Source organism: Haplochromis burtoni, unplaced genomic scaffold (assembly GCF_018398535.1).
Source record: "Haplochromis burtoni strain Fernald_Lab_line unplaced genomic scaffold, NCSU_Asbu1 Contig_7, whole genome shotgun sequence".
Lineage (NCBI taxonomy): Eukaryota > Metazoa > Chordata > Actinopteri > Cichliformes > Cichlidae > Haplochromis > Haplochromis burtoni.
The window spans coordinates 104,739-125,139 of NW_024582368.1; the positions used below are offsets into that span (position 1 = coordinate 104,739).

Consider the following 20,401-nt stretch of genomic DNA (forward strand, 5'->3'; position numbering starts at 1 on the left):
TGTGTTTGACACTGTAAGAAAAAGGAAAAATTATTGTGGGGTTTTTTGTTTGTTTTTTGGGGTTTTTTTTTTCATTTTGGAGATATATTTTGTGAGCATGTCTGCGTGCTGGAGTGCGCGTTTGGCCCCTGTGGTAATAGCCCATGCCTACAGCTGCACCTCTGCAAAGGTTCATTAATCCTGAAAGCAGAGTCTGGCCTCATCTTTATCTCCTGAGCATTGCAGATCACATCTGCAGCTCCAGGCCGGTCACTCATTAATGAACACACCTCAAGGCCATATGCGATGGTTCGAAAATATTTTAAGAAATCCAAGCAGGGAATATCACATACCAAATGAATAAAAGAGGCAGGTAGGCTGTCAGACAGCAAGAGCGATGTGTTTTTCAGTTACAGTGGTGCTCTGGTCAATCTAAAAACCTCACTTGGAATAACTTTAGATCCACCGAAACGATTCACATTAACATGTGCCATAATTCTTTTGAAAACATGTCGAACAATTCATAGTAAATGATCCTATTCACAAGCTCGAATTGTTGTCTTTGTCTGTCACTGTCTGGTTGCAAAGTTTGCTTCACTCACTCACTCAGTTGTCTACGCTGTATGTGGGCTGTCAGTGTGGGAGGATGAGGGTATTCTGAAGGAGTGTGGAAGACAGGGTAAACATCCAGAGGAGTCTGTGATGTCCATTGTTTAGCTCTTTCTCTCAGGACGACTCCCACCCACTGCAGCACAGCTGGGACCATTTGCATTGTCCGCCCCTTCCACTGCCATCCCCAGCCATGCTCTTACAAGCAGAACACACACACACACACACACACACACACACACACACACACACACACACACACACACACACACACACACACACACACACACTACTCTCAAGGCTTAGTCACAATTCCAGCTGGGTACCTTTTTGTCTCCTAGCAACCAGCACCTCTGCGGTTTCTGGCCTCGCACCTTTAGTTTGGACTGCGAACCCATCCCAACACAAGGATTACAAACACACTCACCAGATGTGGGTTTTGAGTTGCTGCCTGAGCAAAATTGAATCTGCAAAGTATTGGGCCGTTAGCTCTTGTGGAATGACTTTCTTTATGCAGTGAAGTTAATGAAGAACACTGATAGAAATGAAAATGAAAGCCCAGAGGCTTTGAGGCACTCTGACTGCAGTTTTAATCCCAGCTTTCCAAAGGGTGTTTGCAAAACCCCTTATGAGCACAAGAAAAAAAAGGTCAGCATGAATTCAAACGGACATCAAAACAAACTGTTAATTGAACAAAATCACCTCAAGGATCAGTATAATTCAAAAGACACAGAAGAAGCTGTGAAGTTGAAAGCTGAATCAAAAGAGAAAGAAAAAACAACATCACATATATTTTACATTTAGTTTGATAGACTTTGTGCATCTGTGTGTGTGCATTGCTGATTTGTGACTACAGCCATTTGGGGTCCTGACTGCCTCATGTTATATTCATGAAAGATTTCCATAGTCTCAGAGAACCTGCAGTTATTTATTCATACCTCTATGAATACATCTGCTGACCCTGACATATTCATGCTTGTTACTAACACAACACACACACACACACACACACACACACACACACACACACACACACACACACACACACACACACACACACACACACACACACACGTGTGTCATAGAATGGAAATATCGCCTCCTCAGATCTCTTCATACACACACACATACACAGAAACAGTGCTAGCTGACCAGTGGTTAACCTTTAGCTTTTTACTTATGTAATAAGATGTCTGGGACAGGCAGTCCAGTCTGAGCAGAAGGAGATGGAAAGTCCCTGAGTAGCTCTGACCTGAAACTCACCCAGGTGTTATTGTGTTATATGTATCCAGTGTACTTATTCTGGGCATCTGTGCTGTATTACTTCATCGTTAGGGTAAATTAGGAGAATAAGTGTATGCTTTTGCCTCTAGATGTTTGAAAAGTTTTGTTTCGGGGTTTTTTCTAGTCAGAAAAGCAAACAGAAACGATGTCTACACACAGAGTGGGCCTATAGATTGTCTTGAGTAGGCCTTGCCATACCCATTTTACTCCTCAGATATGTAACAAACCATGGCTGCTGCACTGAGAGCTTTTTATTTTTCTCATCCAAATTTCTGATGCTGCTAGAGACTGATGACTGTGGAAACATTAAATAAAAGAAATCCTCAGTTTTTCCTTTTTATTGGCAAACATCTTTCAGTAGTAAGAACTATACTTTAGTAAGAAAACCTTTATCGTGGGCATCTCTGAATGAAGTCATCATTATCAAGATGCAAGCCTGATGTTAGGACATTAGAACGCCTGTAACCAATAATTTTAACAACAACTCTACACTGGACGAACTTATTACCATGAATATTACCATGCACGACTCTGATTCCACCTTAAATTTGTGAAAATGTGTTGTGTACACTTGGTGATCTTGCCTTTGGCAAACCCCGAGTGCCTATGTCGTGTGCTTTGTGGATTACTCGGTGCAGAAACATCAGGATGAGACCCCTGACTTACTGCTGATTACATTGCTGTCTTGCTGCCTTAGGATATTTTGTGTATGGAAGTCAAAGCACCGTACATGTGTATGCCTTGGAGTGTGTGTTTGTGTGCATGTGAGTGTGTCCTCTTAAAGATAAGGTGATATACAGCATGCCCAGGGAGAACTGTTGACTTGATGTCAGCCACAATGCACCTGTCTCATACATCACGGTGAGCCAGAGTCTGCAGTCTTTATTGTTCCATCACTTCTCCTCTCCTCTGTGTTATGGAACAACCGCCTCCCACTCAGTGCCTGTTGTTCCCCTCAACATCATAATGTGTATTTAACGGCATGGGTTATATTTAAGTCAGTGCACACCTGCGAAATGTAACCATTTAAATAAGTAATACAAATATATTTAAAATGATTAAAAGTTTAGAGAAGTAACTGTGTAGCCATTAAGTAGCGAGATGGGTTAAATGTACAGCGTGCAGGTTTCCATTTTAATGAAGTCTGTTTAGACTCTGCGTCCTTGACTTTGTATATCTAGGCATGTACCTTTGGGCTGTTTTTAAGTTGAGCTTTCAGAGGGATTTGGAGGGAGAACAAGCACAACGTAAAGGTAGCTACTCGGCTCACCTTCCCTCTGGCTTAGTCCTCTCGTCTCCTTTTGCGATACTTTTCATGTGTGATGGCAACTGTAAATGCTTAAAGTAATGACTGGGAGATCTCACTCTCGATTTCAGTCACTCTAGAGAATAGACGAGGGTGTATACAAGTTCTTTAGAGAAATCCAGAGGAAACGAGGAGGTGATTTATGCAGGGGTTCAGTTTGGTCAGCATTCATCAAATCTACTCTCCTCTGGTTCATGCCATTTTTTTTCTATTCTCAGTCTTCCGAAAATGTTATCGTCTTTGCATGGAGTCAATTAGACCTCTTGAAGCTTGCTGTTTTTGTGTTGATTGAAATAGCTCCTGAATGTGTATCTTTGTGACAGTCCTCTGATCTGGTATCAGCTGCCTGTGGTTAGGTGCGGTGGATCTGTCATCACAGTGGCTCAATAACACTGACCTCAGACCAGCGCTTCCAGGAAAAGCTGTCATCCGATCTTCGGGATCAGTTTTCCACTTTCTAGGTAGCCAGCCATCCACAAAGAGGCATCTTTAACTAGTTTAGCAAGACCACACAGTATGTGTGCGCGCACAGGCTTGTGTGTGTGTGATAAAGGGAGAGTGAGACAGGCCAACCGGATTGACTTTGTTGTTTTTCTAAATGGCTGTCTCCTTCCCTTTTTCTCCCACCCTGGCTCTGTGTAAAACATTAGTCCAATCTAGTAAAATGATTTCCAGGCTATTCTGAGAGATGGAGATGATTATTTCTGGCTTGGAGCGAGCCTGCTGGCTAATGCACAGATAGGTAATAGGAGTGATAATGGACCTGTTGAGAGGTGGTTCTACCTCACCCTCCCGGCTTTTCCTCTTTTCCTCTCACATTGTTCTCCTATTGTCCAGCAGGTAGACAGCATGATGGATGGAGACAGGGCTTGGCTGTGCCCCTGTGCAAAGCATCGCTATCGTACACCCCGCTGTCTGTTGATAGTGCCTGTAAGCGTTTGTCATGATCGATGCTGCTCAGCCCTGCTCCATCATTCAGCCTGACTGCCAATGAAAGGCTTGGACACACTCAGAAACTCAAGCAGACATAATGGTAGGGGGAAATTAGGGTGAATCTAGAGCTCTGACCAAGTATAGATTTTCTCCCTTGTTCTTGCTATAGAAACCCTTTAACTTGCTTCATGGGTGGCAGCAGAGCACGCAGCCACATGTGTGTGGTCATATGGGACTTTTAAGCCTGCAAATACACACAGACATCATGAATCATTTACAGTGAAAGAAGAGATGTGGATAACAGTTAAACTAGCTCTGTCTTGAGTCTCAGTGTGTGTGTGTGTCAGCCATCATGTGGACTTGATAAGTTCCACTGACATTGTGTTTTCTCTTGGTGGTTGTTGAGTTTTCCAGTCTGGGAGCGCTGTGTGTTTCTCATTGGTTGGTGAGCTGCAGATGATTAGAGCGGAGTCCATCCATGAAATCCCCTTTAGGTCCCATCGAAAAGAGACAGTTTGAGGAAGTGTGTGTATGTGTGTGTGTTGTGAGAGTGAGGGGAAGGAGAGAGACAGAGCGTGTTAGGCCAGCTCTATTTTTCAGCATCAGAATAAATCATAAACTCTCCCCAGATGCGTCCACAATGGCCTCCCTTTCCCCTCTTTCAGCATGTGCAGAAGTGCAAGACTTTAGAGGGTTAAAGTTATAAACAAGAAGGCTGCTATGACAGTCCAACTGGCCTGCTGGAAATGAGATAATGCTGCTCAATGACATATTTCCTGCAGTCCATATAAATAAATAGAGAAAGTGACACTGCGGAGGAAAGGGGGAAGTGATACGTAGCTCCAATCAATTATTTTCCCTGCCTGTTTGTACTAGTTTTAGTTGACATTAGCTTTCAAAGTAAAACAAAGACAACAAAGACAAACAGATGCCACTGAAATGTGCTGCATTCAGTATTAGTCCAGTATTTGTTTTTCATTGTGATTCTTTGTATGGCCTATATTTAGTCCAAGAAGAGAGAAAAAGAGTAGGGAAGCAAGACTTTCTCTCTTGGGTTTTTGTGTAAGAGTATTCCTAAAGCAGCCTCGTTATTCTTCTCTTTGTAAAAGAAGCGATTTTTCCGTCGCTGCTTACCAGTCCTCCTCCCACTAAGCTCTCTCCTCCTTTCTCCACCACAAAGGGATGAGAGAGGCACCTTACACACCGAGCATGCTAGTGTACCACATCTGTGCACGTGTGCATGATAATTTGTGTGAGCATGAATGAAAGATTTTAAGACGTTAAGACGGTGTTTTGACCTGCAGATGATAATGGTAATCACGATGATGATGATAGTGGTGGTGTCTGGCTCGCTCGTCCAGATTGCACTTACTCCTTTGCGGAGGCACGAAACACTGAGGTCAGACAGCAGGGAGAAAGTGAAGGGAGGCACGGCTAAGAGGCATGTTTATCATTTATTTTAGCCGGAAGGGAAGCAAGACGTGAAGGTGTGGAGAGAGCAGGATTGGGGGAAGGCGTGAGGGTGAGAAGGAAGGCAGAGACAGTCTTGGCCGCACACAGGAACACTCAGTCACTCTCAGTCACTCTCTCCGGGCCACACAAATTCACATGTTCATGCCTGTGTTTTTGGCGAGGGTCCAAAGGCCTTGCAGACTCGATCTATGTGCTTTCTCACCTCATTGTCTTTATGTTATCCCCCCACACACATACACCTTCACTCATTTTTGTTCTCTTTCAGCTCAACCAAAGACCTGTCTACACATACAGTACACAAAGCGTGTCAGCACATTAAAGTTTTTGTTTATGTCTTCAACACACAAGGCATGTTTGTTAAGCTCAAAAATAGACTCATGACTCTTCAGACTTACCTTTCTTATATTTTGCTTTATTTTTGTGTGTTATGGCCTCTGAGTGCTGATAACTGTCAAAATGTAACACCTTTCAAACTTCAAGGTTCTTTTTCTTTTAATTAAACTTTTTAAAATCATAGTCACCTTTTGTGGCTTGCCTGCCACTTCCTTGTGTTGTTCCTGGGATTTTACCAGGTTAAGTCTCTGGTCCAAAAAAAGAGTATCGACATTAAAGTCACCTGCAAAATTTCCTTTTTGAATCCCAGGCCTTCACTTTGATTGCTAATAAACATTTAGGTAATTATGCCCTTGACAGAGGAATAAATGATATGTAGACATAAACAGTTTGTGTATGTTTGGCTTAGTTTCTCTATCTGAAAGCATTGCTCTCTATTTGCAGTTGTATCTTGACTCATTTGTTGGTACATTTCCACGTGCAATGACTTCTTTTTGAAGCCCCACAGTTTGTTTATGTGGCTGTTTATATGTGTGTCTACTTGTGGGTTTTTACCATGCAGGGAGGAAGAAAGTAGTTAGCATTTAGTGGCAGCACACTGCCATTCTTTTAACAGCTCTCACACACCTCATTAACTCTCTTAATGAGTAAGTAATCAGACACATTCCCCCTCTGTCTTTCTGTCTTTTTCTCCCTCTTTAAATGGTAGAATAAAATTAAGAGCATTTGGCAAGGGTAAACATTTTCTTATCATGTAATCTAGTCGAGCTCTTGAGAAAACAAACACCCGGCCTAAAATAAATGCACTTACACAGGGACCATAGAGGGAAGTCTTTTAGAGAGATACTCTATTTATAATCGCCATAAAATTAAATTAGTAATAAATGGATCAGGAGCTTCTTTTCATTGACTGTGATATTTTTAAAATAGGTTGAAATGTTTTCGTAGCTTGACTGTATAACTCTTTGTAAAAGAACAATGCAGGAAGAGGTGGACTGAAGAGAGAGTGATGAAATAAGGGTGAAAGGCTGTGAAGCAGCAACAGGAAATCTTCATCCCTTTCTGCATTACTGAGTTGCTGCCCTGTGAAAAAAAAGATTTCTATCCAGTGCATTTAAGTGATTTTCTTTGCTTTTGAAATTTAAAAGAGCTATCACCCAAACAAATCTCATCTCTTGATGGGAAGTGGTCTACATTTACCCACACTTTCATACATGTGACAGCGTTTCGAAAATAGCTGGTTTTCCCCAAGTTATGCAGCAGTGAAAAGCAAACAAACAAATAAGATGTATTTATTTCATTGCATATTTTTGAGAATATCTCTTTCAAAAACAACCTGAGTTCACCTTGAGAATGTTTAAGAAAAAGTATGCAGAAAAGTAAAGTGTTAATAGTGACCAGCAGCTGTAGAAGTATCATGTATCAAAGCTTTTGACAGCCAAATGTGGAGGCACAAAGTCGGAAACTAAGAAATCTTTCGTGTATGACAGAGGCAGTTATTTGTTTTCACATGTAAGCTCATGTGCAAATATGTCTATGTGTATAAAGGTCATTACGAGATATAAATTACGCCCACACCAAATATCCTGAAGCTTTGCAGGTGTCAGCCACAAAATGTGTATAAAAGCTGGACTGCCTTAAAAGTGAAGCCAATGCAGATGTGCCTTAAACTTGCTTTCTTCCTCATGATCATAAGAGGGCAACTTCAGGGATTTCTTAAAGAGGCCCAACTTAATAGAGGTTTATGAGATATAACACTACTTCGCAATTGATTTAGTGCAACACTCTCTTGGTGAGTTATTAGTTTAAAAAGCTACCTTTAATACAGCATAATGTTCATTTGGGTAATTATGGTCCCCTACAGGGCGGTGCCTCCGTAGTGTAGTGGTTAACGCACTGGCTTAGCAAGCAAAAGGTTTCTGCTTCCATTCCAGACAGAGACACTAATTCCCTTTTGGGTTGTGTCAGCAAGAGCATCCAGTGTAAAACTCTGCCAAATCAAACATGACAAGGGATCAGCTCAAAGAAGCTTTCATGATCCCATATAGAGCAAAATAGATGAAATAAATCCGACTACCTTGTGATCATCAAGTTGCTACCATGTGAACATGTAGCTTCCTTGAGTTTTAGTCAAAAAATTGAAATGCAAAAGCTGAAATGCCTGAAACGTTATACTTTGTTTTTAATTAAGTGGCTGAACTGCTTCAGCATCCCTAGATATTCATTTTGCCGTCACAAACAATGATTAAAGAATTAAAAGGGTCACAGCATGTCTTTACGCTGGCGTTTTGATCCGTATATTAACATGAAACCATAGTAGGTATGTGTATCATGAAGGTGTGTACAGTGTTAGTGTAGTGTACTGAGATAGAGATCAGAGGTTAATGATGTGAATCAGACAGGAACCAGACATTACCTTCAGCGTGGAGCTAATCTTCAGACCAGGCGCCTTGAGCTATGTCTGATAACATAGCTAATTATTTCAGATATAGACTCTGCGGGGATTCTTGTAAACCAGCATATCAGTAGCTAAGTTTATTATCAGAGCAATTTACACTGATTAAACAATAAGATTGTTTGAGGTCCTGAATAAGTGAAACCTTAAAAAGCTTGACCGCAGTATATTAGAGACTGTAGTTCATACAGCGAAGACACACCTGAAAACATGTGTGTTACCGCATCATTACGGCAACAATGGGAATGAACTGTGAGCAATGTCACCCAGAAAGAGCCAGGGGTACATTAATGAACTAACTGCCCACTTGCGTGGTATGTAGTGCATTAAGGTAAATGTATACCAGGTCTTGGCTCTTTTGAACACTCACTCTTGTTCACTCAAGCGTTGGATCGCACACCTATGATGAAAAAAAGGCATGCTACGTGCAGGAAATAAGGAAAGAAAAAGTTGTAGGTCTAACATTATTGCAGCAATCTGTAAAATGCATGGAGGCCTGGGCTTGGAGTAGAGGCTGAGGGACTGCCTCGGGATATTCTTCAACGCATTGTAATGAGTGCATGGAAGGAGTCTGGGCAGTGGCGACTGCTGCAAAGCTCTGGTGGTTTCTTCTACCCCGAACAGAGCTCTGCGAGTGTCATGAAGCCCGGAGGTTATAACCGCTTCTCCTTCATCTCCTGACTTTATCTGCTCCTGCAATCCACTATCTGACTCTGAGGTTAGATAAGTCTGATGCAGTACACACATTTTAAAACATATGCGCTGGCCAGACACTCAAATCCAAGATGATTTCATGAAGAAACAAGGCACAAAGAAGATGGAAGTGGTTCCTTTGCCAAGATGAGTTCTGAACTATCTCTGGGCTGCTGCACAAGTGATGCACTGTCGTGGTATTTGCTAAAAGGCTTTAACATTAGATTTACTGTCACTAGATTTTGTGTCAAACACCATGGTGACCATTATCTCTATTTGTGGTGACTGTTGTCATATAATCATGTCTGTTTTTGAATGGATCAGTGCTTCCCTGAAATCAGCTCGACTGAAATCAACTAATCAGAGATGTCAAAGTTCTCAGCAGCAACACAGTTGGAGCCAAGCTTAGAAAATACCAGTGAGGGGCAACCACAGACTATGTAAAATACAGTATGGTCTCCCACAGAAATGTCCTGTTTGCCATTTTAGGAATGTGTAAATGCAGAAATGTCGAGTTGCTAAATTTAATATTGTTCTGGCTCCTGTAGGAGTTTAACCCGTCGATAAATCCTTATAGAATACAGAAGACTTCAGACTCCAAACCATGACCACTGTGATTATTGTGTTAGATGTGACAAAGGGAGAGAAAGAAACATGCAAAGGGGCAAAAGCAGTATAAGTAAATGAGATTTTCTGGCACTATAGATAGCATCATTTATAGTTGTCATGGGTTTTTTTGAGGGGGGGTGCACATTGTCCCAGAATAGACTTATATTTTTAAAGTGACCTCCCACGACCTCAGCACCAAATCCAGTCAAACAGCACCATAATTGGTAGTCTATAGATCACTCTAACCAATTGTGTTTTAGCATGCTAGCAGGATTGACGAGTTCACCCTAGAGCTATCATTTTACTACTTACAAAAATGGGATTGTCCTCATATCATCAGAGCTTTCCATCCTTTTCTCATGCCTGTCCCCATATTTATGTCTTTCTTCCTCTCCCAGCACCTACTGCCTCCGGCATTTAATGCCGCCTGAGAACAGCAATTTGTTGAAATTTCCCATTGGAGCCTGGGAGTGAACACACACATACAACCACCACACAGAGAAAAGATATCCTCATATGTCCAGGGGCAAGAAGTCATTAACCAAATGTATGCAGAAGATCACAAAAGAGACATCTTTTGTGTGTTGGTGGTTTTCTTTTGTTGTAGAAAGGTGAAGAGAAGGTGAGGGGACTAATTAGTAATTAGAGTTCAGGTCCAGGTAGACCTCCTTTGATAAGCGGCACCAATTCAGCCCGGGTGCCAGACTGACTCAGCTTTCATTTCTTCACTCATGCTGTTTTGCCAAGAGAACAACAAAGGAGCTGGAGGGAGCACAACCATTCTGGCTCTCATGTTTGCTAGTTAGGAGACACAAAGCTGGTTTGGTGTTTGGGATATGATCCTGCAAAATATGGCAGACTGACAGAATAGCTAGATTATTGTTGTGTAATTGCCTAAATTGCCTGCTAACTGTGATGCCCTATATCTCAATGAAAGCAGATGTTATGCAGATCTTCCGAGAAAATGTAACTCAGAAACCTCACAGGATAAAATTAGAATGTGCCACTAGATGGAATATTTATGTTCTGTCTGAACGCGAGCCAGCGACGTGTGTGTTTCATTTGCACATCTGTACGTGCTCATCAGGTTTTTGTGTGTTCAGAATAGCAGCCATATAAAGGGCTGCTTATTTGTTCCCTTATCCGCTAAATAAAAGTGCCCCTAACACGGTCATTCCCATGCAACATCATTGTAATGCCGTCTTTTAATGGAACAAGACTGTAAACACGGGGCAAGACCCTACAAGTCAGAGTAGACTGCCACAATTCAATCTGACCTCAATATTTTATGCCATGGAATCAAACACACAAATTCCATTTTAATTGTGGTGTATTTGCAGTGGCCTGCATAGTACTCTTTTAATTTTTGCTGTACCATAAAGAAACAACCACCCATTCATTAGATGGATTGAGCAACACAACCACTGTAATGCGTTTTACTCCCCTCTTTTGTATCCTGCCGAAACAATGTCTGTGCGATATTCATTCCCGGGAACATTCTGGAAAGCATCACCCAGTGGGGACACTATGTGAGACTGTGTGTCTTGGGAACTCATTTTAGCATTACCCCATGGGGGTTTTAGCGTGGATATTTGTTGTGTGCATCAGAGGATTGCATGCTGTGGTGCGCATGAACATTAACTAAGCAGGAGTCATCAAAGTCTGATTCTGGTGTTGTGCCTTAGCCCTTCTGTGGGTGACCATAAGTGCTCTGTTTACATCTGTCCGGGCTGTGGGAGCCTTCCTTGCATGAGGCAGGAGCCTCTCTGGTATCAGCCAAGAGTTTCCCTGAGTAGAGTATGTACAGAAGATGGTTACATGCTTTCTGAGTCAGGTTAGCTCACAATTTAAACAATAGGCAAAATACTGTGACAATTAAAATAGGTCTTGTGCTTCAAATACTGCTCTTCTCTCTGTTCGGGTCGATTATCACACACACACACACTCACACACACACCAAATATTATATGGGAAAATAATGCTCTTTGTGCTACTGCGGGAACACCACCAACATCTCATTGGTCGCTGCCCAGCTGTCTGTCTGCCCAACTGTCTGTGAACTGGTGCCTCACACCAGTGCATGGTCAGGGCACAGTGAACAAATTATAGCCTGAGTGAACATTGAATAATACAGCCAACAACAACAAAAAAAATAACATCTTCATTATGAATGAGTTGGCCATGCAGTATCAGACCTAAGGGTGTTGGCAGAAGGAAAAAAAATGCCTATAGCGTTCCTGTTCTGCACCATTGAGTGTGTTAAAAGAAAGAGCTACACTGAATAGAGTTTGATTCCTGCTGCTAGCAAAGCATGCTTAAACACTAGAAGTGAAAGGTTCACAGAGGAAATTGCTGGAACATGTTAACATTGCTTCCGAAATTGAGTTATATTGGACACACATCCTCTCAAAGTAAAAAAAGACCAAACCAAAGCGATAATCGAGGATGGATTGTCTCTAACCGATGCCTTCTTATTGTCTCCGCAGAGATCTGAGCGAGAACTACATCCAGTCCATTCCCAGAAAAGCTTTCAGGGGAGCTACAGACATCAAAAACCTGTGAGTACCTCACTCTTTCCAGGGTAAATGTACTCTGCCCTGCAATGTACAGTTATCTTCATTATTAAATAAGGATTGGTCTATAGAAGCTTTAAAAAAGTTATGAGGTTATGATGAATGCAACCAAAAAGTCTCACCACATTTACAAACTGAAAAATACATGGAAACAGTTAAGTGATTAAAAGTCGCTTAAGGAAGTATAAAAATAACTGGTTAATTAGTTATTAACATGATTCTAACATTGCAGTTATGGCAAGTCAATGAAGAGTGAAGCAAGATTATACAGAATAAATTATTATATTACAAGCTACTGTAAATGAACATTTTCCAATATTTATCCAGTCGGGTTAATGGCCTTTGGTAACCGCAAAACATTATGTACATGTCGGTATGTGTAATTTCAGCAGACTGTGCATCACACTGATTAAGTAGACTAACTACCTCACACACGCTCACACACACACACAGAGCTCCCCAAAGGCGTCTTGTAGCAACACTGATTTGCATCTTCGCACGGACACATACTGTAGATTTATGAGGTGTATCGATGCAGATAAACAATTAGTGAAGTGCTACTCTTGGGGTTACAAGAGCTGAGATGACTAAACCAGTATTGATTTACCACAATCCATCAGTGTTCTGCTCACTGTACCCATGATTACAAATAGCCTATAGGGAGGCGGAAAGATTGTTTACTGTATGTGCCTCGTGTAACAAAGGCTCTCTCTTGTGTGTGATCTGCAGCCAGCTGGATAAAAACCACATCAGCTGCATAGAGGACGGAGCCTTCAGAGCTCTGAGAGGCTTGGAAGTGCTGTAAGTATCTGAAGTGATGCTATTCATCCAACCCAGCCCTCTATTGTTCCATTAAAGCACTTAGTTAAATTAAGACATTGTTTTGGCCTCGCTAATAAGCATAACTAACAAAGCACAGGCCTGGCTTATACCAAAATACCCCCCTGTGGGCCTCACGAAGGGGGCCAGCATCATGGAGACCAAGCTCCATTAAGTCACAGTTGACAGCAGTGTTCCCTTCGATCACATTAACACCCCCCACCTGCCCACCACTTCACCTCCATCTACACATCACCCACTTCTGGGCAGGCCATCTGACATTTGAGGGTTCCTACCATTTTACAAAAAAAAGAAAAAAAGAATCCTATTCAAGTTAGCACTCAATCCTACATGCATTGGTGACCATGCTTAGCAGTTTTTGAACATTCAATTAATCATCCCTTGTCTAAAGTGTCCAAGCGGTCTCTGTTAGAGCTCTCCACCTGAAACAATTTAGACTTACAGTTCAGGCAGGGGGACGAGGGCACTTTGACAGGCTTGCTATTTTGATAGTGAAAGGCTGTTTTGCATGTGTGTTTGTGTATGAAGGGTTTGAAAAAAGTGACAGCTGCTGTCATGACATGGAGGAAATAGTCGTAGGGTTGTCACAGTGGTACAAGCAGGGATAGGGGGTTGTTTTGATAGGGTCTGTATTTATAGGTTTCGTGGGGGGAGGAGGACAGCTTGCGTTGAAAGGGGGTAGCAGGTTGAAATATTGCAAAGGGTTATTAGGCTGATTGAAATGACCCGATTCTCTTTCTGCAGCTGATGCCCAGAGTTCGATGAAAGTGGTGTGATCAGGACTGTGAGCTTGCCTGTGCATATTTGCATGCATGAATGTCTGCATCTGCGAGGAATAAGGTGCTAGACTCCTGATAGGCCACGAGAAGAAAGAGAGACGGGGGGGGAGAGTTTCAAAGAGACGGGACAGAAGAGAACTGATTCCAAAAAGTTTACCGATGCTAAAATCTTGTTTGCTTTTTCACAGAACGCTGAACAACAACAACATCAGCAGCATCCCCGTCTCTAGCTTCAACCACATGCCTAAACTACGGACTTTGTAAGTCTCACAAATCCCACCACTTTTCTACTGATCCGGAGATATTTCCCATAAAAATAAAACAATATTCCACACACAAACAGGCAAAGCAGAGAAAGGGCTGAGTCCTGTGTGATTTCAATGGGAGTAGACAGGTTCTGTCATTCCAGTCAATGTTGGGTGGCAGCCATAACCACAGAGTACCACAGAAGGGTCTGTAGCAATGCCAGGGGCCATTATTCCCTCCATCTAAAGACAACAACTGGCCCAGATAGACACAAATAGCCCCACAAGTCTATTGTGTATTGTGCATTGTATGTGATTACTAAATCTGAAATTATGCACAAATTAAAACAATTATGCCTGCTGAAACTCTGGACCGTGACTCCACTGCTCTTGCGGTGACATTTTAGGCTCCCAGTGGGGTAGTATTATATGGCTTTTCTGTTTGTGTGCACACCATGCGTCTGCACACATGGGTTTGCGAGTTAACACACATGCTCCAGAGGTCCACCTCACCACGGCAAGAGTTATTCTGGACAGGCACAGCACTGCAGGAATGCAGTGTTTGGAGTAGGTTTAGAAAAGACCTCTTTAGTGTTCCTCTTTTTTAGAAAGTGTCATTTATAATCATCCGTGCAGCGTATCATTTGTGTTTTGCCACAGGGATTGGATGTGATGAGTTGTAGGAAAGAATAGACACGTTTTATGCTATTTATGTCTTCAGCTTGTGGTATTTTAGACAGAAAAGGAAAACTTCTTCAATCAATCAACTTTTCTTTTTTTTCCCCCTCTCATTTAACAGCCGTCTCCACTCGAACAATCTGAACTGTGACTGTCACCTGGCGTGGTTGGCCCAGTGGCTCAGGCAGAGGCCTACAATTGGCTTATTCACACAATGCACTGCCCCTCCTGAGCTCAGAGGACTTAATGTGGCAGAAGTACAGAAGCATGAATTCAGCTGCTCAGGTATGATACACTTACAATATACTTTTGACCACCATCAATGCATTTTATAAAAGTTTTTTTTGTGCAAAAGGCAGCAAACAAAATGGTTCTTTATGACAACGTCTCCCTGTGGAGTAAATCTTTTACGGTCCCCTGGTCAAACTGACACAAAAACACAGGAAGTATCCTGTGTTTTTGTTTCAGTGTGTATTCACCTGGCAGCCACATGATAACCTGGCAACCCCATGCTCTCTTCTGGCCTTTGCATGAGTGCCCACCTCTTGAGGAGCTGGCGCTGTTGCAAGGAAAATGCCCAGCGCACAGCTGGAGCGATGGCTGCCCCCATTGACAGTAGACCCTCTCTCCTCAATTTGTCATTATTTATAGCTTCTCACCTTCTAGCACAAGGATAACCGTGGCTTTGAAATCACTATTCCTTTTGCGGTGTGTGTGCGTGCACGTGCACGTGTGTGTGTGAGAGACAGAGAGAGCATGTGCATGTGGGTGTGTCATGCCGTGCATTGGGGTTATCATATCCGGACAATGGAAAAACAGCATGAGAACCTCCACTCCCCACAAGGCCATCTCACTTGCAACGCCAGCTGCGAGGGGTGTTTGTGTCTACGTTTGTGTGTGTGTGTGTGTGTGTGTGTACCTCTCTCTGTCTCTCTCTCTCCATGGGTTGTGATTTTTACGCAGCCATACGGCGTGACAGCACAGATCATTAACTATTCATCGCCCAGGGAAAGAGACTCAAAGCGTGGGAGTGTAACGATTCCAGATACGAAAGGGGAGCAGGGGGTGTCAGGGAAATTTGGTTTCTGATAGGATACTGATACAGAAAGTTGAGGTTTCGAATGATGGAGAGCTGTAGTTCATGTAGCATACATATAAGCTGCTGTTGTGTAAAAATACCTAAAAAAGTTAGGAGTGTTGTAGACAGACAAACATTGATTTTTTTTTTTTTGAGAGTGTCAATAGCTGATCGTTTTTGTCCCTGCTAACACCAGCAGGAAATCTGCCGCTACTATGTATTTGTGTGTGTAAGTACACAGTGATGCACACACACAAACACATACTAACAGTTTCTTCTTGAGAGGATGAGTGACCAGAAGTTGAACTCCCAGTGAAGGACTCATTAGGGACTGGCTCGCTGGCACATGCATATACACACATACTCCTGTTTTTTGTTTTGTTTTTAGTATTTTTGATGTTCAGCACTGTGTGGTTGTGCGTGTATTTGGTGTGAGCTGTGACCAGGCCAGGCCACCTGCGGGGGATTTGGGGCGGGGTGGCGCTGTGTTGGAAGAAAAGAAGATGGAGAAGCGAGGCGTGTTGCTGTTATGAGAGGCAGGAGAAGGAAAACGGGGTACAGTGTGTTATTCATCAATTCGAAATATGATGAAATTCTGCAGCACCCTGTGTTATGACTCACTTTCTTTCAGTCCCAGTTTTAGGCTGGAAAGCACCACTGTATTGTAAATTTTTGCCTGTAATGAGCAGAGTAACACATTTACTGCTTCGCTTTGAGGAAAAATATTTTTCCAGGCAGTGATTTATCATCAGTCCCCTTTAAAAATGGGGTCATTCTTTAACAGTTTAAAAAACATTGCTGTGTGCTGTATACCAATACTTAATGATTAAAAAAATGGAAAAGCGGCTTTAAAAAGTACTAAATCCAGGTGAAAATTGGATTTTAAACAACATTTGCAGAATAAACACTCCTTCTTTAACTTTAACTTTCTAAATGCTTGAAGGGACTCCTGTGCAAAACCAGTCACTCATTTGCGTTATCTCACAAATTTCTGCAGTGAGATGCATTTTCTGTTCTCCAAACAATTTTGTTTCTTTCAAAAAGTTTTTTAGGTTTGAAATCTGGCTGAAAATCTTTTTTCCCCTTAGCTGTAGCCAATTACACAAGCGTCAGTTTCTGCTTTAGGATACATTTACTCCCGTTTGTCTTAATGGGCTTTTCTGTGTGTTGTTTTATTCAAACCAAACATTACGCATAACTCCCATGATCGTTTGGAGCAGATCAAACCCAAAGTTAAAAGGTTCTTGTGCCAACATCATGCTCTATATGACAAAAAATGGATGACTAATTCTACCGCATAACTGCTCTCACAATATAATACAAAAGTAAAAATATTGTGTTTGAGATGAATAATTAATAATAAATTGCTTCAGGGTTGAATACAATACAGCTCTTGTAGTGTGAAACAGGAATTACCCTATAAAAATAGGAAACTGCAGAGGAGACAAATGGGAAGAGGCCAGCGATGGAGGGGAGTTAAATATCAAGACTTGTGAGCACATGGACAGAAGCTAATGGCTTGCAGTGATAAAGAGGCTGAAAAGGAGGATGTTAAAAGGGAGTCTGAAAGTACTGGTGGAGCAGGGGAAAACTGCTGGAAGAAGGAAAGCAAATAAAAGAAGGGCAATGGGAAGGTAACTGGGTAGCAGAGAAGGCGAATTGGAGAGATAATGGGGGATAGGCAGGAAAAAAAAACAGGGGAGGAGCAAACATCAAACAGCTTCACCTCAAGTGTACCTGTCACAGAGCTGTCATTGTTAAGGGCGCTCCAGCTGTGCTCTGCACTCCCCCTGATCCCAGGCCTGTCAGATATGCCATGTTGGATCAGAAGGGAGTTTTTCTCTGCCCTACACCTGATCCCAGATCTGTCAAACCTCTGCCGTCCTCTGATCACAGTGCCTCATATCGCATGTGCTGAGGGACTGTACCAGTGTCACACTCGCGATGATAATCGCTGACTTGATTCCCAGATGTGTCGAAGCATTCCGTCCCATCAGGTAATTGATTATGATTGACCAGATGTATGAAGTCTGACCTTAAACATGTCTTATTAGCTAAATGGTCCAAACGCTCGCGCCAGTAATTTTATGGTAAACCATAATGATTCTGGAGTTATGCTTTCTCTGTCACCGACTTTCACCATCACTCACTCTGTCTTCCTCTCGCTGAATGTCTACTCCCACTTGGCTCTCTCGCCAACATTTTTCCACACAAGCTGAGCGATAGATAGGAACGCGATCAAATATTCATGGTTTGAAACTTGGATTAGTAATGCTGTGTAAATGAGGCCATTTAAAAGTCTGTTTTATTCATTTTATCTGGGTTAGGCTTGCGTACACACATCTTGTACGCACACACCAAACACGCTGTACTGCCAGCGCAAGCGCCTGCTCTTCACCACACTGTTGACAGTGCCATAGCTATTTGAACAGGTATCTAGAGACAGTATGACGGGTTGTGTGCTCTGTATGCAAATTAAAAAGTTGAAGCTTTTTAGAAGTGGAGAGGTGGGGGGTTGTAAAGCTGAATGTGCAGAATGGCATCAGTTCTTCCCAGAGAACGCAGACTCAGGAGGAATATTTGCGAAGAGATCAATGGATGTTATTGGGAGACCTTCAATTGCCACTCCAGCTCATTCAAGCGCTTTCTCTCCCCTACATCTACTTCGGCACTGCTTTGATATATAACCTAGTTTCTTACCCACTGATTCTAAAAGCTATGTAAGTCTTTTTCTTTTATTTGTTTTTCTCATCCCTAGGAATGCGTGTTCATTTGCAATTCAGCTTATAAAACAAAGGCTTGATGACTTGAGCAGCCGCATAAGAGTTTGAGCCTCAATTAGGAGCATAAGGGGCTTTATATCACCACAGAAAGATCTCCAGCAATTACATCCATTACATCTTGTTATCCTGAAACCAACAAATTCACCTGTGCTCACACACCTGTAGCAGCTCCACATTCCTCTCTTTCATGCATATCCTTCCCTCTGATTGTCTCTTCAGGACACCAGGAGTCTTCAAGCCCGCAGCCTTGCAGCACTGGTGGAGGCTCTTGTCCTGCCATGTGTACCTGCAGTAACAACATCGTGGACTGTAGAGGAAAAGGTCTGACTGCCATCCCAGCAAACCTGCCTGAGAGCATGGCTGAAATGTGAGCGCACTACTTCTTTCTTTATCAAACATGTGACAAAAAAAAGCTTTTACAAAAGAAAAAAAAGTCTTCAAATAAAAACCATCTGTGTCTGAAAAATAATAAGTGCAAAATCTGATACCGCCTGAAAACTTTAGAAATATACATTTTTCATGACTGCTGCACTGCAGCTATCATAAATGTCCATAATTCTTTACAGAGTGTTTTCATGGACGAGTGACTGACATGGAAAAGATTCATTATAAACTCCTCAAAAATTCTTAACATTCTTAATTTAATTCTCTTTGCATCAGTCAAAGTTTTCTTTAATTGTAGGGGTTTCACAAGGCCGGGGGAGATATGAGCATGCTTGTTTTATGTACGCATGCTGTTCTGGGTTAGTTTTTTCAGCATGAATCACCTGGCAGGGCATTCATCATTTTACTGTGCACTGAGAACGACACATACAGTCTTACGGTTGACTGTAGATTGGAACTGCATGCTCTTATCAGCTCAGATGGCTGTGAACCACATGCGAGTGCTTTACTAACATCCCTCCCTCAGTTTATCAGCCCTCCAACATCTGTCTGAGTATTAACTGTTTACGGCCCAGGATACTGTAATTCCTAGGAATGCATGGCTAAACTTTTCAAACGAGTCTTTTTTAGTTCTCTTTATCGGGCTTTCATGCCACTCGCAGAAATCTGCATGAAATGGCACTGCAACTTTGTGATTTATGCATGGTGAGAAAAAAAGGAGGATGAAGGGAGGAAGCCAGCGGTCGCATTGCATGTTCTTCCAAGGAGCATGTGTGTCGTTAGGAGGACACAGCAAGTTTCTAGGTCTCCTCCTCCCCATGGGGTCTGTTTATAAATACCCAGCTACCATGGAAGTCACAGATCCCATGTTCCCCAACAACCCTGACCCATTTCTAGTGCAGTGGCGTTCTGAATTTCCTAATTTGGACATGCTGGTCCACACTTCTTGTTCTTCTCTAATTAAATGACCACCCAAGAAATACAGAGGCATTTCTGAAAGCTAGGCTTCAGGCATCTTGCATTTTTACTTTTGGGATATAATTAATTCAGCCTGATCTTTAGTCCTGGTCTACAAACTGTAAAACATGGAAAAATTGAGATGCAGTTTTGCAATGTTTTATGGTTTGTAGACCTCCTCAGCATGCCCTCCAGTTGTAATGTTCCACAAGTGGGATATCATACACACTAATATGATCTATGAGACCAATAACCAGTGAGCTGCACTAATGGGTGACCAGGGAAGCTTCTGAAGGATAGCTCTATCATGCACGTTTTATAGAGAGTGGAGTCTATCTGGATAGCAGATGGGTTAGGCCATGTTAAAACCTTCCCTGCCCTTCACATCTAATTGGTGCTTTACTGTGTTC

At 42.3% G+C, this 20,401-nt stretch overlaps 1 protein-coding gene across 4 annotated transcripts in view; it reads left to right on the forward strand.

The window, feature by feature from the left end:
- The window catches only part of LOC102313593 (slit homolog 1 protein), an 83,819-nt gene that overhangs the window by 35,750 nt on the left and 27,668 nt on the right, over positions 1-20,401 (forward strand). For all 4 annotated transcript variants that reach the window (XM_005913881.2, XM_005913883.2, XM_005913882.2 and 1 more), the window contains exons 5-9: positions 12,161-12,232; positions 12,977-13,048; positions 14,055-14,126; positions 14,911-15,074; positions 18,870-19,017. In XM_005913881.2, the coding sequence (XP_005913943.1) occupies positions 12,161-12,232; positions 12,977-13,048; positions 14,055-14,126; positions 14,911-15,074; positions 18,870-19,017 (528 nt within the window). The remainder of the gene's footprint in view (positions 1-12,160; positions 12,233-12,976; positions 13,049-14,054; positions 14,127-14,910; positions 15,075-18,869; positions 19,018-20,401) is intronic.